Source organism: Temnothorax longispinosus, chromosome 4 (assembly GCF_030848805.1).
Source record: "Temnothorax longispinosus isolate EJ_2023e chromosome 4, Tlon_JGU_v1, whole genome shotgun sequence".
NCBI lineage: Eukaryota > Metazoa > Arthropoda > Insecta > Hymenoptera > Formicidae > Temnothorax > Temnothorax longispinosus.
Genome location: NC_092361.1, coordinates 22,015,316 through 22,037,707, shown reverse-complemented (window position 1 = coordinate 22,037,707; position 22,392 = coordinate 22,015,316). Strand labels below are relative to the sequence as shown.

At 36.9% G+C, this 22,392-nt stretch overlaps 4 protein-coding genes across 6 annotated transcripts; 1 reads left to right on the top strand and 3 right to left on the bottom strand.

Annotated features, from left to right (window-relative positions):
• Positions 1-138: 138 nt before the first annotated feature.
• Neb (kinesin family member nebbish) lies at positions 139-18,594 on the top strand. Of its 2 annotated transcripts, XM_071777000.1 has the most exons (12): positions 140-344; positions 683-1,243; positions 1,487-2,033; positions 2,133-2,360; positions 2,444-2,572; positions 12,685-12,845; positions 13,030-13,245; positions 13,725-13,991; positions 15,310-15,382; positions 15,465-15,634; positions 15,979-16,441; positions 17,008-18,594. In XM_071777000.1, exons 1-12 carry the CDS (start codon positions 241-243, stop codon positions 17,872-17,874), a joined length of 3,786 nt encoding a protein of 1,261 aa, XP_071633101.1. In that variant the 5' UTR covers positions 140-240; the 3' UTR covers positions 17,875-18,594. The 2 variants fall into 2 exon arrangements, with proteins under 2 accessions (XP_071633102.1, XP_071633101.1); XM_071777001.1 differs by lacking the exon at positions 13,725-13,991 and having other exon boundaries at positions 139-344.
• LOC139812295 (uncharacterized) lies at positions 2,925-10,260 on the bottom strand. The gene is made up of 2 exons (XM_071777007.1): positions 9,803-10,260; positions 2,925-4,264 (listed from the first exon to the last, which is right to left on the bottom strand). The coding sequence occupies exons 1-2, from the start codon at positions 9,915-9,917 to the stop codon at positions 4,047-4,049; spliced, it is 333 nt and encodes a 110-aa protein (XP_071633108.1). The 5' UTR covers positions 9,918-10,260; the 3' UTR covers positions 2,925-4,046.
• A 126-nt stretch (positions 18,595-18,720) lies between the features above and the next one.
• Pyroxd1 (pyridine nucleotide-disulfide oxidoreductase domain 1) lies at positions 18,721-20,209 on the bottom strand. Its single transcript, XM_071777002.1, has one exon. The coding sequence runs from the start codon at positions 20,207-20,209 to the stop codon at positions 18,761-18,763; it is 1,449 nt and encodes a 482-aa protein (XP_071633103.1). The 3' UTR covers positions 18,721-18,760.
• Mrps18b (mitochondrial ribosomal protein S18B) lies at positions 20,181-21,922 on the bottom strand. 2 transcript variants are annotated; one of them, XM_071777006.1, is made up of 6 exons: positions 21,866-21,922; positions 21,554-21,630; positions 20,932-21,094; positions 20,709-20,806; positions 20,500-20,630; positions 20,181-20,397 (listed from the first exon to the last, which is right to left on the bottom strand). In XM_071777006.1, exons 2-6 carry the CDS (start codon positions 21,614-21,616, stop codon positions 20,262-20,264), a joined length of 591 nt encoding a protein of 196 aa, XP_071633107.1. In that variant the 5' UTR covers positions 21,617-21,630; positions 21,866-21,922; the 3' UTR covers positions 20,181-20,261. The 2 variants fall into 2 exon arrangements, with proteins under 2 accessions (XP_071633107.1, XP_071633106.1); XM_071777005.1 differs by lacking the exon at positions 21,866-21,922 and adding an exon at positions 21,709-21,851.
• Positions 21,923-22,392: the final 470 nt, after the last annotated feature.

The following is a 22,392-nucleotide window of genomic DNA, read 5'->3' as shown; positions in this document are numbered from 1 at the left end:
CTGCATAGATATATTTGATAAATTGACATGACGTTTTTTAAAAGCGCGGCATAGTTGGCCCGAAAATGGCAGACCGTGAAGGCGAATCCCTCGTGTTGTCGTCCATCACGTCTGTGTACACTTCGTACACCACGGCCGTGAGTGCCGGGCTTCGTAAAGTTAGGTCGTGAAACTCAAATCCGTTTAAATTCCCATCGTGTTGTCGGGTGGCTCTTTTCTCCGTGATTTTCCCACCGAGAAATGTCTCAAAATCAGAAATCCACGAGTCGCGGCTACTGCGAGGCTATCTTCTCGACCTCGCCGAGGAGCACCGCCAAGCAGGACATCGTCCCCGCGATAAAAACGTAAGGCCAAACTCGGTTGACATTGTTTTTAACCGTTAACGCGCGACGCGTGATGATTGAAAATTATTGCGTGTCAACGAGATAAACGTTGCATAAATCGTGCATCATTACCGAAAATAAGACAAATATGTTCCCTTTTCATTTATATAAATAAAATACATATAGTTACGTATATACTTTATGTATAAAATATATCAAGTTAAATACAATATAAATATTAATTAAATGTTTTCATTTTCAAGCCGTAGAAGTCTAACGTTCTTATTTTTTACATTTTTCGACGCTCGTTAAATTAAAGAAACTTGCCAAAATAAAATAACGACACTTTTATGTTGCAGAAGGAAGAATTTGTATCCTCCCTTGTCCAATGAACCAGCCAAAGCCGTTTTAACAAAGAGTCAGAGTACAAGCAAGTTGACGCAATGTCCTCTGCAAAAGGTATCGTCGAAACTCGAGATAGCAGAGATCTTGGGATCTCCGAGCAAGTTGCCCGACGCAGAACCCTGTCCAAAATCTACAAACCCACAGCAGGAAAACACAGTCTCCAACATCACGTCCAATGACAGAAATCTAAAGACTCCGGTCAAGAGAAGATTTGCTGGTGGATTGTCCAGCGATAAGACGTCTGCCATACAGTTTTACACGCCCAAGCATACAAGAGTGACAAATACGCCCAGTGCTGATGCCAAGTTCAATATTTTACCCAATGCGAGAACGCCTGTGAAACGTTACTTCAGCGATCATGCTCTGTCGCAGAGCACCCCGGACTGTTTTAACGCAGTCCACTTGGAAACTCCATCCCACAAAATTGACGACGTAGTGATGGGGGAACAGACAATGTACGAGGGTGAAAGCAGCAATCTTACAGTTGGAATACGTATTAGACCCTTGACTGGCAAGTAAGTGAGATTAGACTAATCATCCTGCAAGAAATTTTCATATTTACTACATGCTTATATTACTCTTCTTTTTGTCACTTATAATTGAGATGAAAATATTTAGGTATTAAATTTATATTTTTTTAAAAACTAATATACCTACTTGTATATACATTAAGATTTTTAATTCTTTCTATTTTCTATTTCTATTCTATGTTACATTGATAAACGGTATTTTATTACTCACAATATTTGTAATTTCAGGGAATCAAACGATCCAAAGGTCACAACAGTCGTGCAGGGAAACGGTCAGAACGTTATCGTGGAATGCGAATCTGCGCATCACACTTTCATGTACGATCATTGCTTTGTTTCGCACGATGATCCGCTTACGCCTGGTCACGCCAGTCAAGAGGTTGTCTTTCGCAATATGGTGTTACCTTTGGTGCAAAATGCTTTCGAGGGTTACAACGTCTGCTTGTTCGCGTACGGACAAACGGGATCTGGAAAAAGTTACAGTTTAATGGGCACAGAATCCGCGCAGTTAAGCGCGACGCCATTCGACGAAAGAGTCGGTATCATCCCAAGATTTTGCCAGGAAATATTTACACGAGCACGTGACAATCCACAGGTCGAGACCACCGTAGAAATCAGCTACTTCGAGATATATAATGAAAAGATACACGATCTCTTGGCAAATACAAATAATGCATCGAAGAAAGCTCCCCTTAAAGTAAGGGAGCATCCTGCCTTCGGCCCCTATGTCGTCGATTTGAGCCAGCATTGTGTGCAAAATTACAAAGACCTACAGGTACTTTTATAATTTCATAATAACGATTCATAAGAACGCGAGATTACGACTAGTTTTCTTAATATATATTAATCTCTTTGTGAATGTAATTTTTTTTAGACTTGGCTTAAAGTGGGAAACTCGCAGAGAGCCACAGCCGCGACTGGTATGAACGAGAAGAGCTCACGATCTCACAGCATTTTCAGTATTATACTAACTCAGGCGCATGCGGATAATGAGTTGGATTGCAAGCCACTCGATGCTAATCGTCGCAGCAAAATTAACTTGGTTGACTTAGCTGGTAGCGAGAGATTGAGCCAAACTTCTGCAACTGGTGACAGATTAAGAGTCAGTTTCTGATATAGTAATTTTATCCCACATGCGTCGAATAACTGATAACATTGTATAATGTATATTGGTTTGTTCAACAGGAAGGTGTGTCTATTAACAAATCTTTACTTACCTTGGGGAAGGTAATTTCATCACTTACGGAGAACACAAACAATCGTAAACAGGGTTTTGTGCCGTACCGTGAATCAGTGTTGACATGGCTGTTAAAGGTAAGCACTATTTTATCTGTGCATGTTTTGGATTAACGAAAATGCGGAAATTATTACAAGTTCAATAAACGCATTTTTTTACAAGTTGAGGGCCCAAAAATATCTTTGAATATAAATAAATAGACTTACTTCGTGTTGAATAGACAATCTTCACATGTTTCTAGTCTCTCTTATAGAACATTATTACCAATACTTTTCTACTTCGTGCACTTTATAATTGCCTGAAATGGCATTCTGCGTGACTGTCAGTACAGATAAATTTACATAGTTTTGAGATGACAGATATTTTTCTATTGGAAAGGAAAAAGAAAAAGATTTATCAGGATTCAGGATTGTATTAAAAACACAATAATTTAGAAAAAAGACATATATGCTTCAGACTATTATTATTATACCTTATAATCCTTTTTTACTTAATATTTACAAGTAATTGTAACATTATTCAAATTATGCCAGTATGTAAAATAAAAATGCTTGTGGATTGTTATATCCGATCATACAATAACTTAAATACATACCTTAAGAAATAATTGTTACAAGTAAAATAACTGGTGAAATATATCGATTTAATTTTAACTTAGCATCTGCCACAATAAAAAGAGATTAAAATCTTATTTTTTTCAGAACTAAGTACATTGTATGTTATTGTGCTATATGTAGTGTATTACATATTCTTAAACTAAAACTTATTTCGCTGTGCTTATAAAATACATAATCGTGTATTCAGTCTCATATATCAAGCAGTTAATCTGTGAGGTTCTTTTATTGTAATTAACTTTATTGAAGTTCCAAATCGATTTTGCTGCATTTTTCATTCTAGATATATTTGCAGTTATTATCTGAAGCAAGATAGCAACTGATTCTAAAATTACGATTGCAGTGATATGTTCTTTCTTTCTCTTTTTCAATAGCATGAATTCAATTTGCAAGCATGAATATAATTTTCAAAATTTGACGGTCTTAGCGAGAATTGACATTTGGGAGCGTATTTACATTTATATTTACATGAATATTCGTTGAACGACTAGCGTGCAATTAACCATAATATATAACTGAAAGAATGAATGGAGTAATGATAAAATATTCCTGTTTACTACGTACATTTCGATATAAATCTTAATCTGATTCTTCCTGATGGGAATTCATTTGACTCATACCTGCTTGGGGGTATAAGGTATAACATCTAGTTATTCCAATTTAATATTCATGCGTCTAATTAATTTGGGGGAAAAAACGTTGCGCATGTGCATAATGTAAAATACAAAAGAGTTTCAAGACTCGATTCTGTTTTATCGTTCTATAACGTATTTCCAGAAACAGATATGTGTGAATTCAGTGGTCATAAATGTAAGCTTAATATTATCGTCATTAAAAGCAATTATAAAATTATTATTGTCGTGACCGTTATACCTAAAGACTACGATTCGTCCATTATTCGTAATACCTAAAGGCTAGGATTGTCTGCACCGCGTAACTACTTCGCCGATTTATTTCGGTTGGCATCTGCGACTTTCCTCTCGTTGCATGTCACGTCAGTCTCTTCTTCTTCCTCGTTGATCCCTTCGTGACAGGAATCGCTCCGTGATTTACTTCTTATATAAGCTGCCAAGTTTCTCCTTTTCATCTCTTTGCATAAATAACAGCTTTCTTTGGATTGCGGCTGCACGGTTCGTTGATTTTCCGCTGATTTTCCTTAAACAATAAATACGAAATTGACTGCTGAGAAGAGAAAAAGAATCCAACTTTTTCAATGATTAGAATAAATATTTTTGTGCCTATTTATTATCTCGTGGTAAACAGGAGTTTTATGAAATATTCAATACGCGTACTCAACAGGAATTGAAAACGTTTTCGTTCTGTCGATAGAAATTCTATGTCGCATTTTACAACTTACATAAAACATGCCGGTCAAACCGGTTTATTTATTCTTTGGTATACCGGTTCCGAGCAGACATACCAAGACATACGGTACAGTTCACAGAGTGGTATAAAGATTCCAAATATTTTTCGGGAAAAGTCTGTCTGATATTCCGCGAACCAAAGAAAATTACGAGGAAAATATCGAAAGTAATAGAACCATCGACATTTTCCTCGCGCCGAATGTGATCGATGTGCAGGTGCGGGTATTTTCAAATATATATCGACCTCTCATTGAAATAATTTATAGATACTTGTTAATAGATTAATAGATTGATTAATAGATACTTGTATTTTACGCATGATACTTTATATGTGCAGACAAGATATGGCGACTATAAATATTAATATGAATTATTACATTTGTTGCCGAACGATAGAAAATTCCTTGGTTATTTATTCAAGACAAAAGCCAGTTCTACTTCGCTCAGTCATGCCATATGCGTACGTTTACAAACTTCCAAAGCAATTAATTACACGCTACACATCTGATATGACTAACGAATGAATGGAAGTGAATCAACGGGATTTTTAGCGAGCGCATTAATCATTCCGTTTAATGCGTTCTTTTATTTGGCGGTAACTGTAATTTTAATTCCTATTTTTGCGTCCACGTGCGAAACGGTGCTATAGTATCGCCGGTGACCGTCACGGCATTCAACGTGGTAATTAAAAAAAAAACAACGCAAAAAAAAAACAATTCCAACGTACGATCTTGAACGCGTTCACCTGTAGCGCCAGATGATTATATACCTTCGCTCGTGAGTCACGGAGATCTGGCATTCCGACTCGTGGCTAATCGAGACATACTCGGGGACGCAATAATCTCCGGAATACATCGCAAACACTTAAGCAATTATATTTAAACGGATGATTAATTCGACAGAAATGATTAATCCGGGACCTGAAAAAAAATTGAAATCCATCTCGAGATTCGTCTCTTCTGAAAGAGGTCCGATTAGCATTAACTGAAGTTGAAATCGGAATTTCTCACGATTGACGATCGTGCCGAGTGTCCTTCCGCATTTCGAATGTCATAAACAATCCGCCGATTAATAAAAAGAGATGCTGCGACGTTTGAAACGTCGATTCGGGTCACACGCGTGGCCGCCTAAGGGAACTGTCTAAAAATAGAGACGCGTATCGTAGAAACGTACGCATGACGGACGGACGGCTTGAAATAACCGGAAAATAGAATAGCTGCGAATTATTTGATTGCCTCTATCTCGTCCTACCTCGAGACAGATTTTTTTTCTTCTTAAATAATATTAAATCGAGTCTTTAAGTTCTTACAAGAGAATTTTTATTTCAATTTCACTGAAGAATCTGTTCGTTTTTCAAAATGTCAATGTCAGATGTTACGTAATCGGTAGTAGCGTCGATGAAACGCAATACGATAGTAACTAATCGTCCTCGCAACGTGAACATTAATCTTTAATCAATGCACTTTTTTAAAATAAGTACGTAACTACGATCGTAACAACAATAAAATGTTCGATTTTTTATCTGATAAAATTGCAACTTATCTCCCAAATGCGCGATAACATGGAGTTTTTTTTTGCGTGTTATTTATCCGCATAGAATCGGGGCCGGTAATATCAGGCGCAATAAACAGCGCGCGTATCAGAGTATATTATTGCTATTACAGCAATCGCTCGATGACAGAAAACGAGGGATAGATATGCGACCGTGAGGAATATCGAGATACGCGAGTTCGCGAGTAAACATTTCGTGCCAGTAATTTGTATAATTATGTAACTTTTTATCTCGTTATGAAGCGACGTAAACGGAAGAGGCCCGATTTCCATGAGAAATATACGGGTAACGTGTGTCTTTTTTTTCGGTGGAAAAGCCGAAAAGCCTATCGTTAGCAGATCGATATCGATATTTAGCAATAAATTACGACATCTCGAAGTCGTTCGTTCGAAAAAGAGAATAATTACAGTTACAAATGTCACAGAGATATTACTGAACGAACGCGTTCCACAGGAGAATGGATTCGTGATAACGTAATTAATTCCCCTGCAGCGACGCGATACGAGTATATTTAGATTATAGCGGTTTAATATATGATAATGTATGATAAAGAGAATCGTTGCATGTTGATTATTCATGCTGCTGGCGCCGCATATTTGGCGTTTTATTTTTTTGTAAAAGGAAATGCATTAGCAAGGCGCTGACGCAGGTAGTATTTTGAAATTGCATGTTGCAGAAGGAATGCGCATAATACGATGTGCGATATAGCCGATATATATTTCAGCATTTTTAATCCACGTGACACATACGGCTGGTATAAAATGCCCATATATTTATATAGCAACAAAAAATATAAACTCACAAAGTTTTCCTCGCAATTTACCATTCATTGTTTTGTGCAATTCAATAATAGAGTAATCTCTCTTCCCGGAAACCCTTTCCATTAAAATACGTATTAAAAATATTTTTATAAATTCAAGGTATCTTTTTTTTTAATCTACTTAAAAATTACATACACGCATTTATTGTGAAATTATTGCTTTAATCTGAAACATTTACCTATGATTTTTATCCATACACCACGTGTAACAGGTATATTCTGCGACGTAAATGTGACGCACAAAGACAGCTATTGTCCGCGAATTTTTCACGATAATTACTCCGCTGCTATTTTGCCCGCGAGTATATGAATCGATAACACTCGGTAACGAAAAGTGTTGTCTTCGCATTTTTTCGGTTGCAATAATTTCCAGTCGTATATACATTTGTATCGCGGAAGTATTGTACCTCCTCCTTCCCCGAGTAGTTTTATATTTATTTAGAGCCACTTTTTCCAACATCCATTAAGCTCTAACTGACCGTTAATTTTTCACAATAGTTAAATTCTATTTTATTGATTAAAAGGTTAACGGTCGGTTAGAATTTAACAGGCGTTGGAAAAAAGTGGCCCTGAATTTTTTCTTTTATAGTCACAATGGAAAGTGCCCATCGTCTATGTTGTCCATGTACCTACCTAAGGAATATTAGAAATGCATACCTTTAGGATAACTCTATAAAAACCCTCAGAATGACTAATCTAAACGAACTAGAACTTCCCGGAAAAGCGATAAATCCTTTTTAGGCTCTAGAAGAAAAAGACTCGAACTATAGCGAGAATTCCCAACAATTCGGTATTTAAGATCTCAGTACGCCGTACTTACGGCATAGTCAATTTTGCTAGTATTGTATAAATTCCAATTTATTATTGTAAGCGAAGTGACAAAATAAATTCTTTCTGGAATAAGAATTAATCACGAAAAGGAAAGAAAAAGCTGTGAACTTTGCAACTAATACAGATACATTTATCAGCATAAGTAACTCTGAAAAGTTGCAATTTTTTTAAATTGCTATCAATGCATTTATGTCGACCGCTTTCTCATCCGAGTAACGAACAGTCTACGTATACCATATTACGGACGAATATAACTTGTTTGCACGGCTAACAACCGCGAAGAACTAACAAATGATTTATAGTTCCTGCAATTTCCACGCAACGTCCGATGAAAGTATTCGCAATTTCCGCCTGGAACTTCCGATTGCAGCCGTCACAGTTTTCCTGCGGTTCCCTGAGGTCCAGTTTCACAAGTGTCGGTTAACTTTTAACCTTAGATTAACTTACTCTTCGTCTCTTTCTAAGAGGGACGTTAGAAAGAGACGAAAAGTGAGTTAATCTAAGGTTAAAAGTTAACCGACACTTGTGAAACTGGGCCTCAGTCGCTTCCCTCAGCTTATCTCACCTTGACTGTTTTATTCGAGTTGCTTTATTGCCTCGCTTTATTAGCTCGTTTTATTATTGCATTATCAATATGTGGATTTTCAGATTATCTTAGTATTTAATACCTATGTATTTCTCGTGTATTTCAAGGCAAGGAGAAACTAGATAGGAAATTTATTAGGTTCTACCTGGAAAATATTTCAAAATAAAATAAGGCTCGCTCTCCCTCTCGCTTTTCTTCCTCACGTAAGGTAACGCCGGTGCAGTCTTTTCAGGCACTTTCCCCCGTTTACGTGGACGACTTAACGAGAAAATACTCGAAGAGTCGAGAGAGAGAGAGAGAGAGAGAGAGAGAGAGAGAGATGGATATCGAGAATAGCAAGTCTCGGATAACGGAGAAAGGTCTCAACGTAATTATCTGCTATTTGGAATATCGGAGTATCGCAGTACTTATCAGCGATCTCGAGGAGTCGGATAAACAAATGAAAAAAATTGCACACTTAGGTATATCTGTGAATTCGGATAACGGATGAGTACTTACTGATCCAGATCAACAGAATTAAAATAAGACTTAATAAGAGATAAGATACGTCTTTTCTTGCACCGAGTGGCGCGAAGAAATATTGTCTTTTGAGATAACTTGCCAACCTCGTAATTTTGTCTGACCGAAAATATGATGTTTACCTCGCGATTAGTTTTTGCAATCTCGTGTTTGAAGGTGTATAAAGGGGAAAAACACTGGAAACGGCAAGTTTCGTTTGTCGATTTAATCGAATTAACATTAATTGCTCGTGAAATTGATACTTTTGTTTACGTTGGAAAATTGTTTTGCGTGCTACTTGTGAAGAGATCGCGCCAAGTAAACATTGCTAATTATATTCGCGACACGTGAGAACCTGCCACACGTATTCACGAATTTATGCATCATTGCGTCGAAAGAAAAGAGGGATCTTATCCAGCGAGATTTAAATGAGTGTTATCTGTGGAGGCTTTTTAAATGACGCGCAGTTGAACTTTTCACGGTGAAAATTATCAGCTTTTAATTGATTCGTTAATTTCTGTTAGATATCTCGGGATCTTAAATTGAAATTTTGTCGTGAATTAAACAAGACGATTGTTTCTTCCCAAATTTTTAAAATTTAAGGATTTTAAATCTATTGACGCAACTTCGACGTTGATTTTTGGTTTGTGAAAAATCGTTTATTTTTCAGTCTCTTCGAACTTGAAAAACGATATTTTTAAAAGAAACCCGATCAACTGAGTCGACGAAAAAATTCATGACCCGGCATTCCGCATATCTATTCAGAGAAGCGCATTCGCGACGATTGTATAACTGCGAAGACGCTTATCGCTTACTGCTAATGCTACTTAATAACTAGAGCGTGTTCATAGTTCGTTATCAATGTAACAATTCGTTGTCAAGGCTGTAACTCTAATTAAATTAAAGGACGCAAGAAAAACGTGTCGGTTTTCGCAAACACGAATTACTCCACTGCACCGTGAAGTGTCGAGAGTCAAGTGTAAATTAATTAATTAAACCGCAACAACTGGACGAGACGAAGGAGAGGGTTCTGTGTGCTTACTGGTGCTGTTGCCGCACTTGAAATAGTCCTTGTTCCACGGCTGCTCGTAGTCGCGGTACTGCGGATTCCGCGAGTACCCGTAGGTGAGCACCTCCGGTATGTAAATCAGGTCCATGATCCCCTCGTGGCGATCCCCCGCGTTGGTCGACGTTCAAATCGGGACTGTATATCGTCAGCTCTCGAATTAGCGCCTCCCGCGCCGAAGCGTGCGTCTTTTTCTTTCACGGACGGCTCTTCCAAGCTGCTCCGCGAACCCGCTCTCGTGTCGGAGTGTCGCTTGATAAAGACGTGCGTCAGGCGTGTGCGGTTACGTCCGGTAATACGTAAAAACGCAGTTTCTTCTTCCGCGGGGAAAGAGAGTTGGGGAAAAAAAAATAGAAGCGTTCTGGGATCCGACCCTCGTCTCCTTCGTGGCTTTTGGTGGCTTTCTCGCTTTGGACTAAACGAAGCGTGGACGCTAACGCGCGTAATGTTTATCTGTTGGGGGCCTTACCCCACTCCGCCTCACCGGTTCTCCCGTCCGTCCTCTCCCTCTTCCCGCTTCTTCCGTCCCGACACATCTTCCTCTATCTCCTCACCCCCCTCCCTCTCCCCTCCTGTCCTTCGGAACGCGTACGTTAGCGTTTACGTTCCTCGGTGTGCCCCACCTTCCACTCTGCCAATCACCTTCGCCCGCTTCGCATAGAATTGTGCGACGCGCAAAAGGTAACGCGCGCGTCGAGGAGAGCGGCATGCGTGCGTGCGTGCGTGCGTGCGTGCGTGCGTGCGTGCACGTGTACGCGCACGCGTGCGCGCGTACGTGCGTACCGGCGCGTGCGCCTTGGCGCCGGAAATAATGCCTCGCCCTTGTTTTCTGCGTTTTACTTTTGAAAAAAGAAAGAACGTTGCTTTTTTTTGGCAACGGGAGCAAGTCGATAAGATAATGTTTTTGACTTGCTGCTATAATTATCATGATGTTTTCAAAGGCACCGATGAAGATAGAAAATATTATCGTTATCTTTTTTTACTTTTTTTAATCATTATTATTGTCACATATGATATTAACGTATTAACGTAATGTAATAATAATACACGATATATTTATATATTAATATTATTATTAAAATTATAATTATTAAACAATTAACAAGTGTATTATTGTTATACAACAAAGTTCTTTCGTCCAAATTAATGGAAATAGTTTCTTCTGAAGATTCAGTTATACCTCATTTTCTTTATCTGGAAGGATAATCCTCGGTGCGTTTTTCCATTTGACGTTCCGCTATACGTCTGTTTTCAACAAAATATAAATATAAATGAGAGACAACGTAGAAAAGATAAAGTGGTGAACTTGCAATTTTATTAATGAGTTTTTAAACATTTAAACATTTTTCAACGCGAAGAAAAAAAGAATATTCATCATCGTTGCTGACTTTGTATTACGTCTTTCTGTGACTGATTCACATGGACATGAGTTACAATCGCAAATAATCATAGCGTCACAGGACGTTGTTCTTTTTAATGTTTCGTCAAATCTCTTCGCCGCGTGTAAAAACAGTTAAGATAACGTAGATATGCAGATAGTGCGACGTGCGACAGATTGTAATTGTACTTGTACATTGTCTCAAAGTCTCAATAATGATCGAGCTTTATGATTAACATATCTTGTCGCCAATCGAGTCTTACTCTCGGTCTCGTGATGTTTTTCACCGACATTTACGATCGAAGATCACGGTCAGATTAGCGAAACGGTAATAGTAGAAAACTGCATGACGTACTATTTCTGCCTTTGTTTCTTGTGATTCCTTCGCTTCCAGCTTACCGTATCTATTTCTTCCGTGTTACGTTTCACATTACCTTCCCCCTCTTCTGGCCTAATTTTTCTCGCGTTTTTATTTAACATCCTTTTGCTATGTAATCTCTCTTGCTGCTTTCTCCTCATGCTTTGGAACTTTCTTCAATACTTTTGTTAATAAAAATATATTGAAATTTTAATTTCTGTCTCCATTTTTATTGTATAGTGTATAAAAGTTTATCAATTTATTTTGATACGCTATAGCTAGGTGTATACAGATGTCCAGGAGCCACTAAAATATTTTATCTTGCACATATTTTTTTCCACTTCAATATCTCCGTCCTTGATCTCTGATATGGATCGTTAATTAATAATTAATAGTAATAAAATGAACATCAGTGATGAATAATACATAGAACATTTTTCAAATTTATTTGAACTCGGAAACGATGTTCTCTGTGGCTTTCCCTCAAATTTGCGTTAATGATATAATTTTTTTATTGCACTATGCGAGAATGGAATTTTTAAGGCTATCAGTAAATTAGCTAATAATTTAGGTAAATTCACCGCATTATAAAATATCAGTTTCGCGACATTGGTATATTAGCAACACGAGCAGAACAAATTTCAGAATATTTGGCATAAAATATTTTTTACTTCAAAATTGCTCATTTTTCATACATGCTACAAAATTCTGATTTAATTTATGCTTTTCGGGTTATTTAAATCTTTATTTATTTGCAAGCTGGGAGCTGTGAGGACAGAACTGCGAATTGCGAAGTAGAAGACAGGAAATTCGAAAGATTTAGAGTTAAAAAATCGAGTGCCCGTAAGATTATCTTAAGAATCGCGAAAACAAAAGGAAAGGGGGATTTACCTTTGGAAATCTTATCCTTTATTTATTGATACTTAAGGAGAATGCGCCGTTAACGGATGACAGTATTGGCCGATAACGATATCCGGCGATTGAATTCGCAATTGATTAGATTTGCAATCGCTTTCGAGGTTTTTCTAATAATGTAACGTGCGATAGGGGTATCTTTTATCGCGGACGAATTATGTAGAGCAAATCAAAATATTATGTAACAATGAGCGAACGTCTTTGCAGGAGAGCCTAGGGGGAAATTCACGAACGGCGATGTTGGGAACGGTGTCACCGGCCAATATCCACGTGGAGGAGACCTTGGCGACCCTCCGGTATGCGTGCCAGGCTCGGGCTATAGTCAATCGAATCCGCATCAACGAAGACCCGCACGACCGGCTGATTCGGTAAAACATCTCCCGAGATCTAACTTTTAATTAAATAAAGGCTCTCTATATTCTCGTTTATTAGCGAATTATATAGTAAAAAATTGCCATGAATATGTCGAAGGCAAATTATAATAAAAAAGCTGAAATCTCGTTATCCTAACAGATTTTAATAAAAATGTAATTTAATAACTTATCTCCATAGCGAATTAAAGGCCGAAGTACTACGTCTACGCGGAGTGCGCAAGGGATACGAGAAGCAGTTTGGAGTTGTGCCTTATCAGTTGCTCGATCGCATCAAGTCTTATGCATGGAGTCCATCCCACCAGTTCGATAAGGAAGTTGTGCAAAAGCAAAAGGAAATTGACAAACTGAAAAATCAGTTGAAAAAAACGGAAGAGCAGTTGGCTGTTACTCAGATGTAAGTGAGATAATTTGGTCCCGTATACGTACGATAAAAAATTAAGCGAGACGATAATATTTAAATTCTGTATATAATCATGTTATATCTTTAATTAATTTTCGTCATCGATTATCTTTCTCATTCATCCTTGGAAAGAACAATTTCAAGGCAAGAACAATTATCAGCAGTGATAATTTTGTAAATTTCGGAACTGAAGATATTGCAATCATGAGATATGATTTTTTAATGTGATGTGTTTTATTCTTAGCCGTTACACTAGCCTTGCTATGTTTAAGGGCTGGAAGCTATAATTTAATCTTATAATCTTTTAATTTAATCTTTTAGTAAAACTTATCAACACTTGTCCTCGCAAGTGAAGCTAGCTGTTATCGCGAGTGCGTACGCGGTGTAATTAAGAGTTTCGCAAATCTGACCAGCGACTTTTTCGATTTACATTGAATCGGTAAGACTTAATCGTTAGCCACATGTAATTACAGGAGTCCGCACGAAAAGTTCCAAAGAGCCGAAGAGAGGAAAAGTTCGGAGCTCAAATATTTGCGCCGTTGCGGAATCGCCATCGAGATTGATTTCCAGGAGCGAGATAAGCAGCCTTGTCTCGTAAATCTTGCGGCCGATCCTCTGTTATCTGGTACACTTTTGTATCTCATACCTCCAGGTTTGGTTCGTATCGGGAAGAATAGCGGATCCGAAACCGATAATCTGGATATCATGTTGGACGGACCTCTTGTTAGGGCACTGCACTGGTTAGTCATGGATTGTGTGTGCGTTTGTTTTTTATGTTTAGGCCGTTTAGGGCAAAGTATAGAGGATGAGGGGAAAAAGAGAATGGATCGGTGTGAGAGGAGAGATATTCTTCTAAAATATTGAAACTGTTTTCTCTTCTGTCAAATATATATTTTGAATGTGCTATGAATGTTTCCTGTCTCGTACTAACAGCTTCAAAAATTCCCCGGAATCGCTATATATTTCTGAGAAATATAGAACGTTGTAAATAATTTAGGTTCCTACAAACCAATATTTTTGAGCGATTTTGCTGCCAGCGATTGTAAAGCTGTTGGTCGCCTTCCTGAAAAATATTTGAAGGTCTTTTCGGTACTGTATCTGCAATCTCAATAATGTCAGCGGCATCGTAAAGGTGCTGTCCTTTCACAGGAAGGTCAGTCATAAACCCGACTTTTTTATCGTTTTACTTCCTCACTTCTGGTAATGTGATTAATATCTTTGTTAGCGATTTTTGCCAACAAAATACAAAATTTAATGTTTATACATTCTTTGAACTATAAATATTTTCAACTCGACGTGCGTTAGATATCACGCACGTTAAAAAAAATAAACATCTCTTATTACTTTATTAGAGTTTATGAAATAAGACTTTTTCTCGTTTCCCGCAATTTCTGTAAATTATAGCAGCAATTCCGGAACTTTTCGAAGTTAACCATTCCACTTATCAACACGCCTTGCATCATTTGTCTCTTATAACGAGCCGACTAATTATTTCTAATCTTAATGCATGTTGTTATTGTTACACAGCAAATCAGTAAATTGCAATTATTGATCTATATAACTTATTTTATCAATTAGATGGATTCTGGCAGGCGTGAAATGGATTCAATGTTTCTTATAATTTTATAAGTTGTTCTATTTATTGTTGCTTTTTATAAACCTTGTCGATTTCTTGCATAATATTCACATTCTATTTATACTTAAACTTTATCCTATTCATGCCTCATTATACAGGTCTTCATTAAGGATTCGTGAAGTCACTGAATAAATTGGAATTTGAACAAGTCTGGGACTTACGACGCAATATTTAAATTCTACTTGTTGTTGCTAATTAACATAAATTTGCAGCTTGTCTGCAAAATATATGCATTTACGTATGTGCTACTTGATAAAAACTAAGTATTCACTGAAGTGCTTGTTTTAACTTTCTACTGAATGCTTGAATTCTATATATCAGTTCTATATAAATTAAAATAAACGACTAACGTTTTGAATCTTTCTCTCTTATATAAATATTGTATACAATCGTTTGCTATAAACTTTTTTCTTTTTTCCTAGCTCTATTGAAAACAACGAGGGAAAATTAAGCTTGACGCCCGAGATGGGTGGAGACACATATGTTAACGGACAGGTAAATGATAACGGATTAATTGCTAATATGTAATATATAAGAGATTGAAACACTAGATAAAAATATTTCTACTTATTCGTAGATGGTAACTGGGAAAGTTATGCTCAGACACGGCGATCGCTTAGTCATCGGCGGTAATCACTATTTTAAAGTCCTAAATCCGTACGACGAATCCTGCAATGTCAAGCTTTCCACACAAGCGATAGATTTTGAATTTGCGCATCAGGAAATTCTTCGAATACAGGAAGAAAAGTATGTATGCTTAATTAGAACAAATGTAGTTAGAGAAAGACTCCTCGATATAAACTCTCAAGAAGGCTAATCTTTGTAGAACCAGAATGCAGTTATTTGTACAAAAATATTGATATTATCGCCAGTGATAATGATAGCAAATTCATGTCATTGAGAAGAATCTAATCGTAATATTTTACGTTTTGCACTACTATCTCTACTATCATTAGTGATATAAATAATTTCGATGACCGTTATCAAGATGATCATTAGCATAAATACTTACAAGTTTAACATAACTGCGTTCTGGCATGCAAATTTTTTTCGATAAGTATTATCGGCACTTATCACAAGTTTATCCATAGATTAAGAGCAGAACTGGAGGAATCGAAACAGAAAGCGATAAAGGAACTTGAAAATGCCAAGCGCGAGGTAGAATTGCAACTCGGTTCGCAAAAATCGAAATACGAGCAGAAGATCAAATTTCTTGATACCACTCTGAAAGAACAACAGCACACCCTCGAACAAATTGATCACAGAAAAAAGGAACTGGAATTGGAAAGGGAGTTGCTCAGCAAGGAGGTGGAAATCAATAATAAGATTAAGAAAATGCAGCTGGAGCAAAGTCACGCGAGACTAACGCCGTACAAATCAAACTTCCTGCAAGAACTCGAGAGTATTTTGAACGAGAAGGCTGCGGACATTGAGAACGCGTTAAAGACGAAACTTAATGGGGAAACGATAACCGCCGGTGGTATCAGTCTACACGAAATGCAAATACTCGTTAAGGAAGCGACTCAGCGATGTAAAGAAGCTGGATTTGATTTTGTAAGTTATTTTGTAACAATTGTATGAATTATTACACAGAGTGTCGTACAGCCGATAACTTTTTGTACAAAAAATGAATAAGAAACAAAATCTTTTTCAATTGCTTGTGTAGTCAAAAATAATATTGAATATTGTAGCGCATATAAGTGAATTCTATTTACATACATGTCATGTGTATTAGATTTTGTTTTTGCGACTACGATACGGTGATGATACGAGGTACTGATATCGTTGTTAGTTGAACTATTTCGAAACGTAAGATACAGCAATCGCGAATACTGATATGTTTTTTATAGCATTAAAAGCTCATGGCGAAAACACTTCAACCGCAGCAAATCGTTATAAAAAAAGTTGTGTATCTGATTTGACGTACAATTTTAATATCATAAGCAAATAGACGCATTCATGTTATTTTTATATAAAAACCATTTTTTTAAATCTGTAACATTATAATTTTTCTTTTTTTTTGAACGAGAAATTATCTTACTGGCTGTTAATCTAACGTTATTCATTGTATATCTACTGATTTTGTGCACAATTTCTTTAAATTTTTCTCCGAATTTTAGGAATTTGACCAACAACAAACAGTAGTGGAAAATAATTTGCAGCCAGTGATTCGTGTTCGTGATAAAACGATTGCGATGGAAACGCTGTTGCCAGCGACAGACTTTCTGAATTGGATTTATCGTTTGAGAAACTGTGACGATATACAAGACTCGATGAAGGAACTGTGGCATTCCAGCTACAAGTGGGAGTCTTACGAGACGGAAGTATTTGAGGATTCTTTAAACAACAGTAGGATCTCGATAAATATGACTCCTGTGAAGAAACAACTGAACAAAAGTATCCACCTGGACAAGTTGATGTTGGAAACGACGCTGAACGATACATCCATGATGCCTGATCAACAAGAAGATGTAAATGCGTGTCTCACTCAAATCGAAGTCGCCGCGAAAACGTTGAACAAGCTGTGTCGTCGGTATCAGAACGACACTAAACCAATCGTCGAATCGTTAGCTAAGATGCAAGATATTATAGAGTGTTTAAAAAATATCTTCCAGAGTAAAGATCCGAGTGAGTGCGAGGATGTGAGTGCAAGTTCGATAAATAGTAATAACGATACTGTTATCGACATGTTGAACGATGTAAAGAACCTTTCACGGTTCCATAGTAAGGAAACAAACGAATGCAAAGAAAAAGATACTGTATCTGTAGATAGCATCAATAATGACATAGATAAGTTAGCAACAAAGGATAATGCTGAAAATTGCATCAATAATGACATAATAGATAAGTTAGCAACAAAGGATAATGCTGAAAATTGCTCAAGTCACATATCGCCAAAGAAATCTAGCATGCGGAATAACATGCTAGATACGAAAGATGGAAATGTTCAAAAGAACGTAAGGTTTACTAATAAAACCGAAAATTAAGACTTGATAAAGTAAGAACGATAGTTGTTTAAAATATTAATTATTTTTTTACAGACTTTCACTATTGCCGTTTTAAAAATCTGAGAAACGTATATATTATTATATTAATAATACATATTGCATTACAGATTTAGATTTGTGCAACGCTTCATTAAATTTTATATTTTAACACATTTTATAAATCATTTATTGGAACCGTGCCTTTATGAATTTTCATTATTATTTTGATTATTATTGGTTTATAAGACTTTAATTTAGCTTGTATTAAAACAAGACTTTATTTTACGTAACCGAACTAAAAGACACTTAGTAGCGAACTACTAAAGTATAATAAAGAATGTACACACAAGATTTTATTTTAAACGTATGTTAGGTGTAAGTATAATTTGTAAATTACAAACTCTACTTTTCTCGTAATTTCTAAGAAAGTAGTATCTGTAACTTAAGAATATTATATTGCAAATTGTATAATATGCATGTGAACTTAAGAGTAATCTAACGATAGACTTTTTAGATTAATGATAGATTATAATATTATAACTTATATGTCAATGATTAAAAAATAAGTTTTTAATACTTATTTATACTTATTTAATACTTATATTTAAATTTAAGACTTGTTTTAATTTAAAACCTATAATTTACTTTTTCTACAGAAATAAATTAAAATTCATGAGCTTGTAAGACTGTATATATAAAAAGGATTGCGAATATTTTGTATAGCTAAGTATTCATATTTATGTGCCATAAGACAAGTGACAATAAATCTTTATAAATCAAACAATCAAAAGTGACATACAGTATCAAGTTTTGTTATAATATGGACTCAGTAAAAAGTGGAATTGATAACATTAATAGGTGTATTTATTAAAAAGTTAATGATGTATCAATCAAAGTAATCTTCAATATCGATATTAGGATTCAACAAATCTTCGCCATACATACTTAAATCCAACTGATTAAGTATCAAATTTTCACACATCTCTTCCAGGTCTGTTTCCCCAATGAGCACTGCACCCTGCATTTTGCCGTCCTGTAGAATGATTTTAATATACTCCTGATCCTTGGTAATTCGCAAAAGTATTTCGTAATTCTTCCCCAACGTCTGCCCGTTATACAATCCGAGTAAAACAACTTTGTAGGAAAAAAATTTGGTCACATGAGTGAAAAGTTCGAAGCAAAAGTCTTGCAAGAATTCTTCGCATCTTAAATTCGAGCCCATCGACTTGGCGGCGTAACGACCCATCTGATGAGCCTGCGTCCATAGTCTCATTTGAAACCAATGTTTCGCTTTCGGCCAGCCGACAGTACACACGTCTCCAGCGGCGTAGATGTCCTTCTTCGAAGTTTCCAACTTCCAATCAACCAACAATCCAGCATCCTCCCCTCTTTCGAGATCTTCCAATCCACTAATGTCGGAATTTGGAACGACACCTGTTGCTGAGATAATAAGATCGCACCCAATAATCTTGCCGTTCGTTAGTTGCGCGTAAACTAGCCACTCTTCTGTAGAATCAAACTGTTCTCGCTCGTCGGAAGTGAGTAACTTTGATATCTCGCACTCATATTCAACCTGAACGTTTGTAGGCGTAAAACGTGTACCACCCATATCCAAATTATTATGCCAATCCGGGCCAAGAGCGGCCCCGTTTTTAACTGGCACGCTATCTGACACAACATACCTCATTCTTTTGGTCGGCGAATCTTTAAGGTTTTCCGATATGTCGGATTTAGAAGAAATCTTATCTAAAAAGAATTCTGCGGCTCCAGGATCGACAAAAGTTGCGGAAATGTGCTTGTCTTTAATTACCCAGATCATTTCGACGCCTTTAACTTCGTGCACTATCTCGGTAGCGATTCCGCCATTGCCAACGATTATGACCCTCCTGGCGTCTCTAAGTTTCTGAGAAAATTGTAATACGGATTCCGTGTCACGAATACCTATAACGAAATCATTGTTTTCGGCGATCAGTTTGGGTTTCGCGCCGGTACAAAGGCACAACATTTTGAAGCTTATGACTTTTCCACCGCCGACTTCTACCAGCTTCTTAGCCGTGTCAATTTTAACTGCGGTATCATGAATAACTCGTAACATTTTGTGCTTCTCGCTCAAGACTGTCGCGCTTTTTTCTTCTACATCAAAACGCATTAATGTTCTGCCTAGTGGAACTACATTTGTCACAGCTTTTATCAGGGGACTAGCGGTAATCAAACATATGCTTTCCTCCGGAGCGAGGAAGCTCAATCCCTCCGCGCAAGATACTCCAGCTATACCGCCTCCTATTATAACAAACGTTGACTCCATCTTTTCCATATTTTCCTTGGATTCATCCATATTTAATGAAGGACTACATAAGCGTCGTAATATGATATAGATAAACTAAAGATTAATTATTTGACGGTTTCCACTCTGAATAATCGTACTGCCTTAAAGGAACGTCGTATGTGATGGTCCCGTAATCTTTGGCCCTGATTAACGCAACTAGAAGCTGTTTGTGCCTTCTTTGGCAGATATTTGTCTTCCTACAAATAAATAAGAAGTCCATAAAGATGTATCAAAAGACATAAGGGTTAATGTAACAAAAACGTGTAAAGTAATATTGATAATGAAACTTAGATGCTTACGAGTAACTCAGGACGTCTCCGTTATACTCGTTGATGAACTGCTGAAGCAGCTTGACGTTTCTATGATCGAGTACAAGATACTCGTCCCTACATATAGGACACGGATTTCCAGTGGAGATCTGGCCTTTTCTCTAATTGAATATACTAAGCATTATTGAAAGCATTATATTAATTGTATTGTAACAGGATAAAAAGCTGCGAATACGTACTATACAAGTTTTTCGAGTTCTTCTAGTTGGAAACATTCCTTTGTGATTTCTTCTGTATGGTTTCCATACCGGCTCATCTCCGTAAGTCTGCTTGTAAGCTGCAGGATTTCGCAATAGTTGTAGTCACATGATAATTGTGTCGCGTAAATTAGTAAGACTGTCAGAGCAAAACAACGCTTGCCTGACAATCTGACACTTAAAACTCTTATCAACAATTTCTTACCGTCGCTATTCATATACCGAATGCTGGTCTCTACGGATATAACTGGTCTACGTGCAATCTTGGGAGTCTCCGCGGATGAACTCTCAGTTACATCACCCTCGGTTGCATTTCCTTCTTCGGAACAACGCGTAAGCGAAAACGTGATGGCTCTCGCCGAATCAAGCTGCAAGCAAATTTACATCTATAAAAGCGACTTTGATCAAACTTCGATCAAATTAATCGGCGACTAACTTATTAAGCAATACCCGTGCTATTTTATTAACGTAGGCAGAACAATTAATATTTCGTCGTTAAATACATATGCAGAAAAAGATTAGATTAGGGACAGTAAATTGCGTAATTAGAAATCTTGCAGCAATTTCAATTAATCACTGATTAAGTTAATCGGTGATCAATTAAGTGGAGTTGTTTAAAGTAAAATTTCTAACTATAATACAATCTGTTGCTCCTAATTTAATCACCTTGTTAAACAATAAAGAATTAATAATTCTATGATAACAAAATAGAGAATGTAGGTGGGTATTACTCGATAGGTTAATCATCGATTAATTGGAGTCCGGCCGGTTATCCTAAAGGGTTATCCTAAAGGGTTTATGCGCTGTTTATTGCTCCAAAAACTCACTTTATGTGTTAAACTCGCTCGCGCCAACGCTCCTACTCGGTGTAACGTGTTTAGAATCGACATGCTCGGCAAGATAACTGCGAAAATAAAAGTGTCTATTTAATTATTACGTATAAACAATCACGCACAGTACTCCGGAGTGATTGATGACGCACGTGTCAGAGACAATCTCGAATTTATACGCAAATCCCGCAGAACAAGTAATACGAATTAAATATATTAAGCGTATTATTAAAATGACTTCATGGAAATGTAATTAATGCAAAAGAAAAAGAGGTTGCATGATTTATCGTCGAAAATTTACAATTGCACCTGATTGTGTTGTAAAGTCTGTTCCTTGTTGCTGCACTATGTTACACTTTCTGCAATGAAAACGAAACAGATGAGCAGATGTTGGAGAAAGAAAGAGGGAAGGATGAAGGAGAGAAGCTGAAGGATGTAAAAAAACAAACCTATCGTACTTATACAATTACAATATACAGGATATTTCTAAAAAAAATGCCCACTAATTATATAACGCTGTTTCTTATAAAAAATTGGTGTACTTTCAGAAAGTAAATTTAGCAAATATAAAGACCCGAACAGACCCGAAGGCCAATCGAAGGCTACCGCGACAGCCAATGAGCTTGCTCCATTTTCGCTTCATGCGCGCGAGCCATAATGCCATAAGCATGGATTTTTGCTACCGCGATAGCCAATGAGCTTGCTGGCTTGCTCCATTCTCGCTTCATGCGCGCGAGCCATAATGCCATATAAGCATGTTATTTTTCCGGATGACCGGATAAACACGTGACCATGAGTAATCGAGTCAACACAAGTCTTAAACAGCATTTACGTCG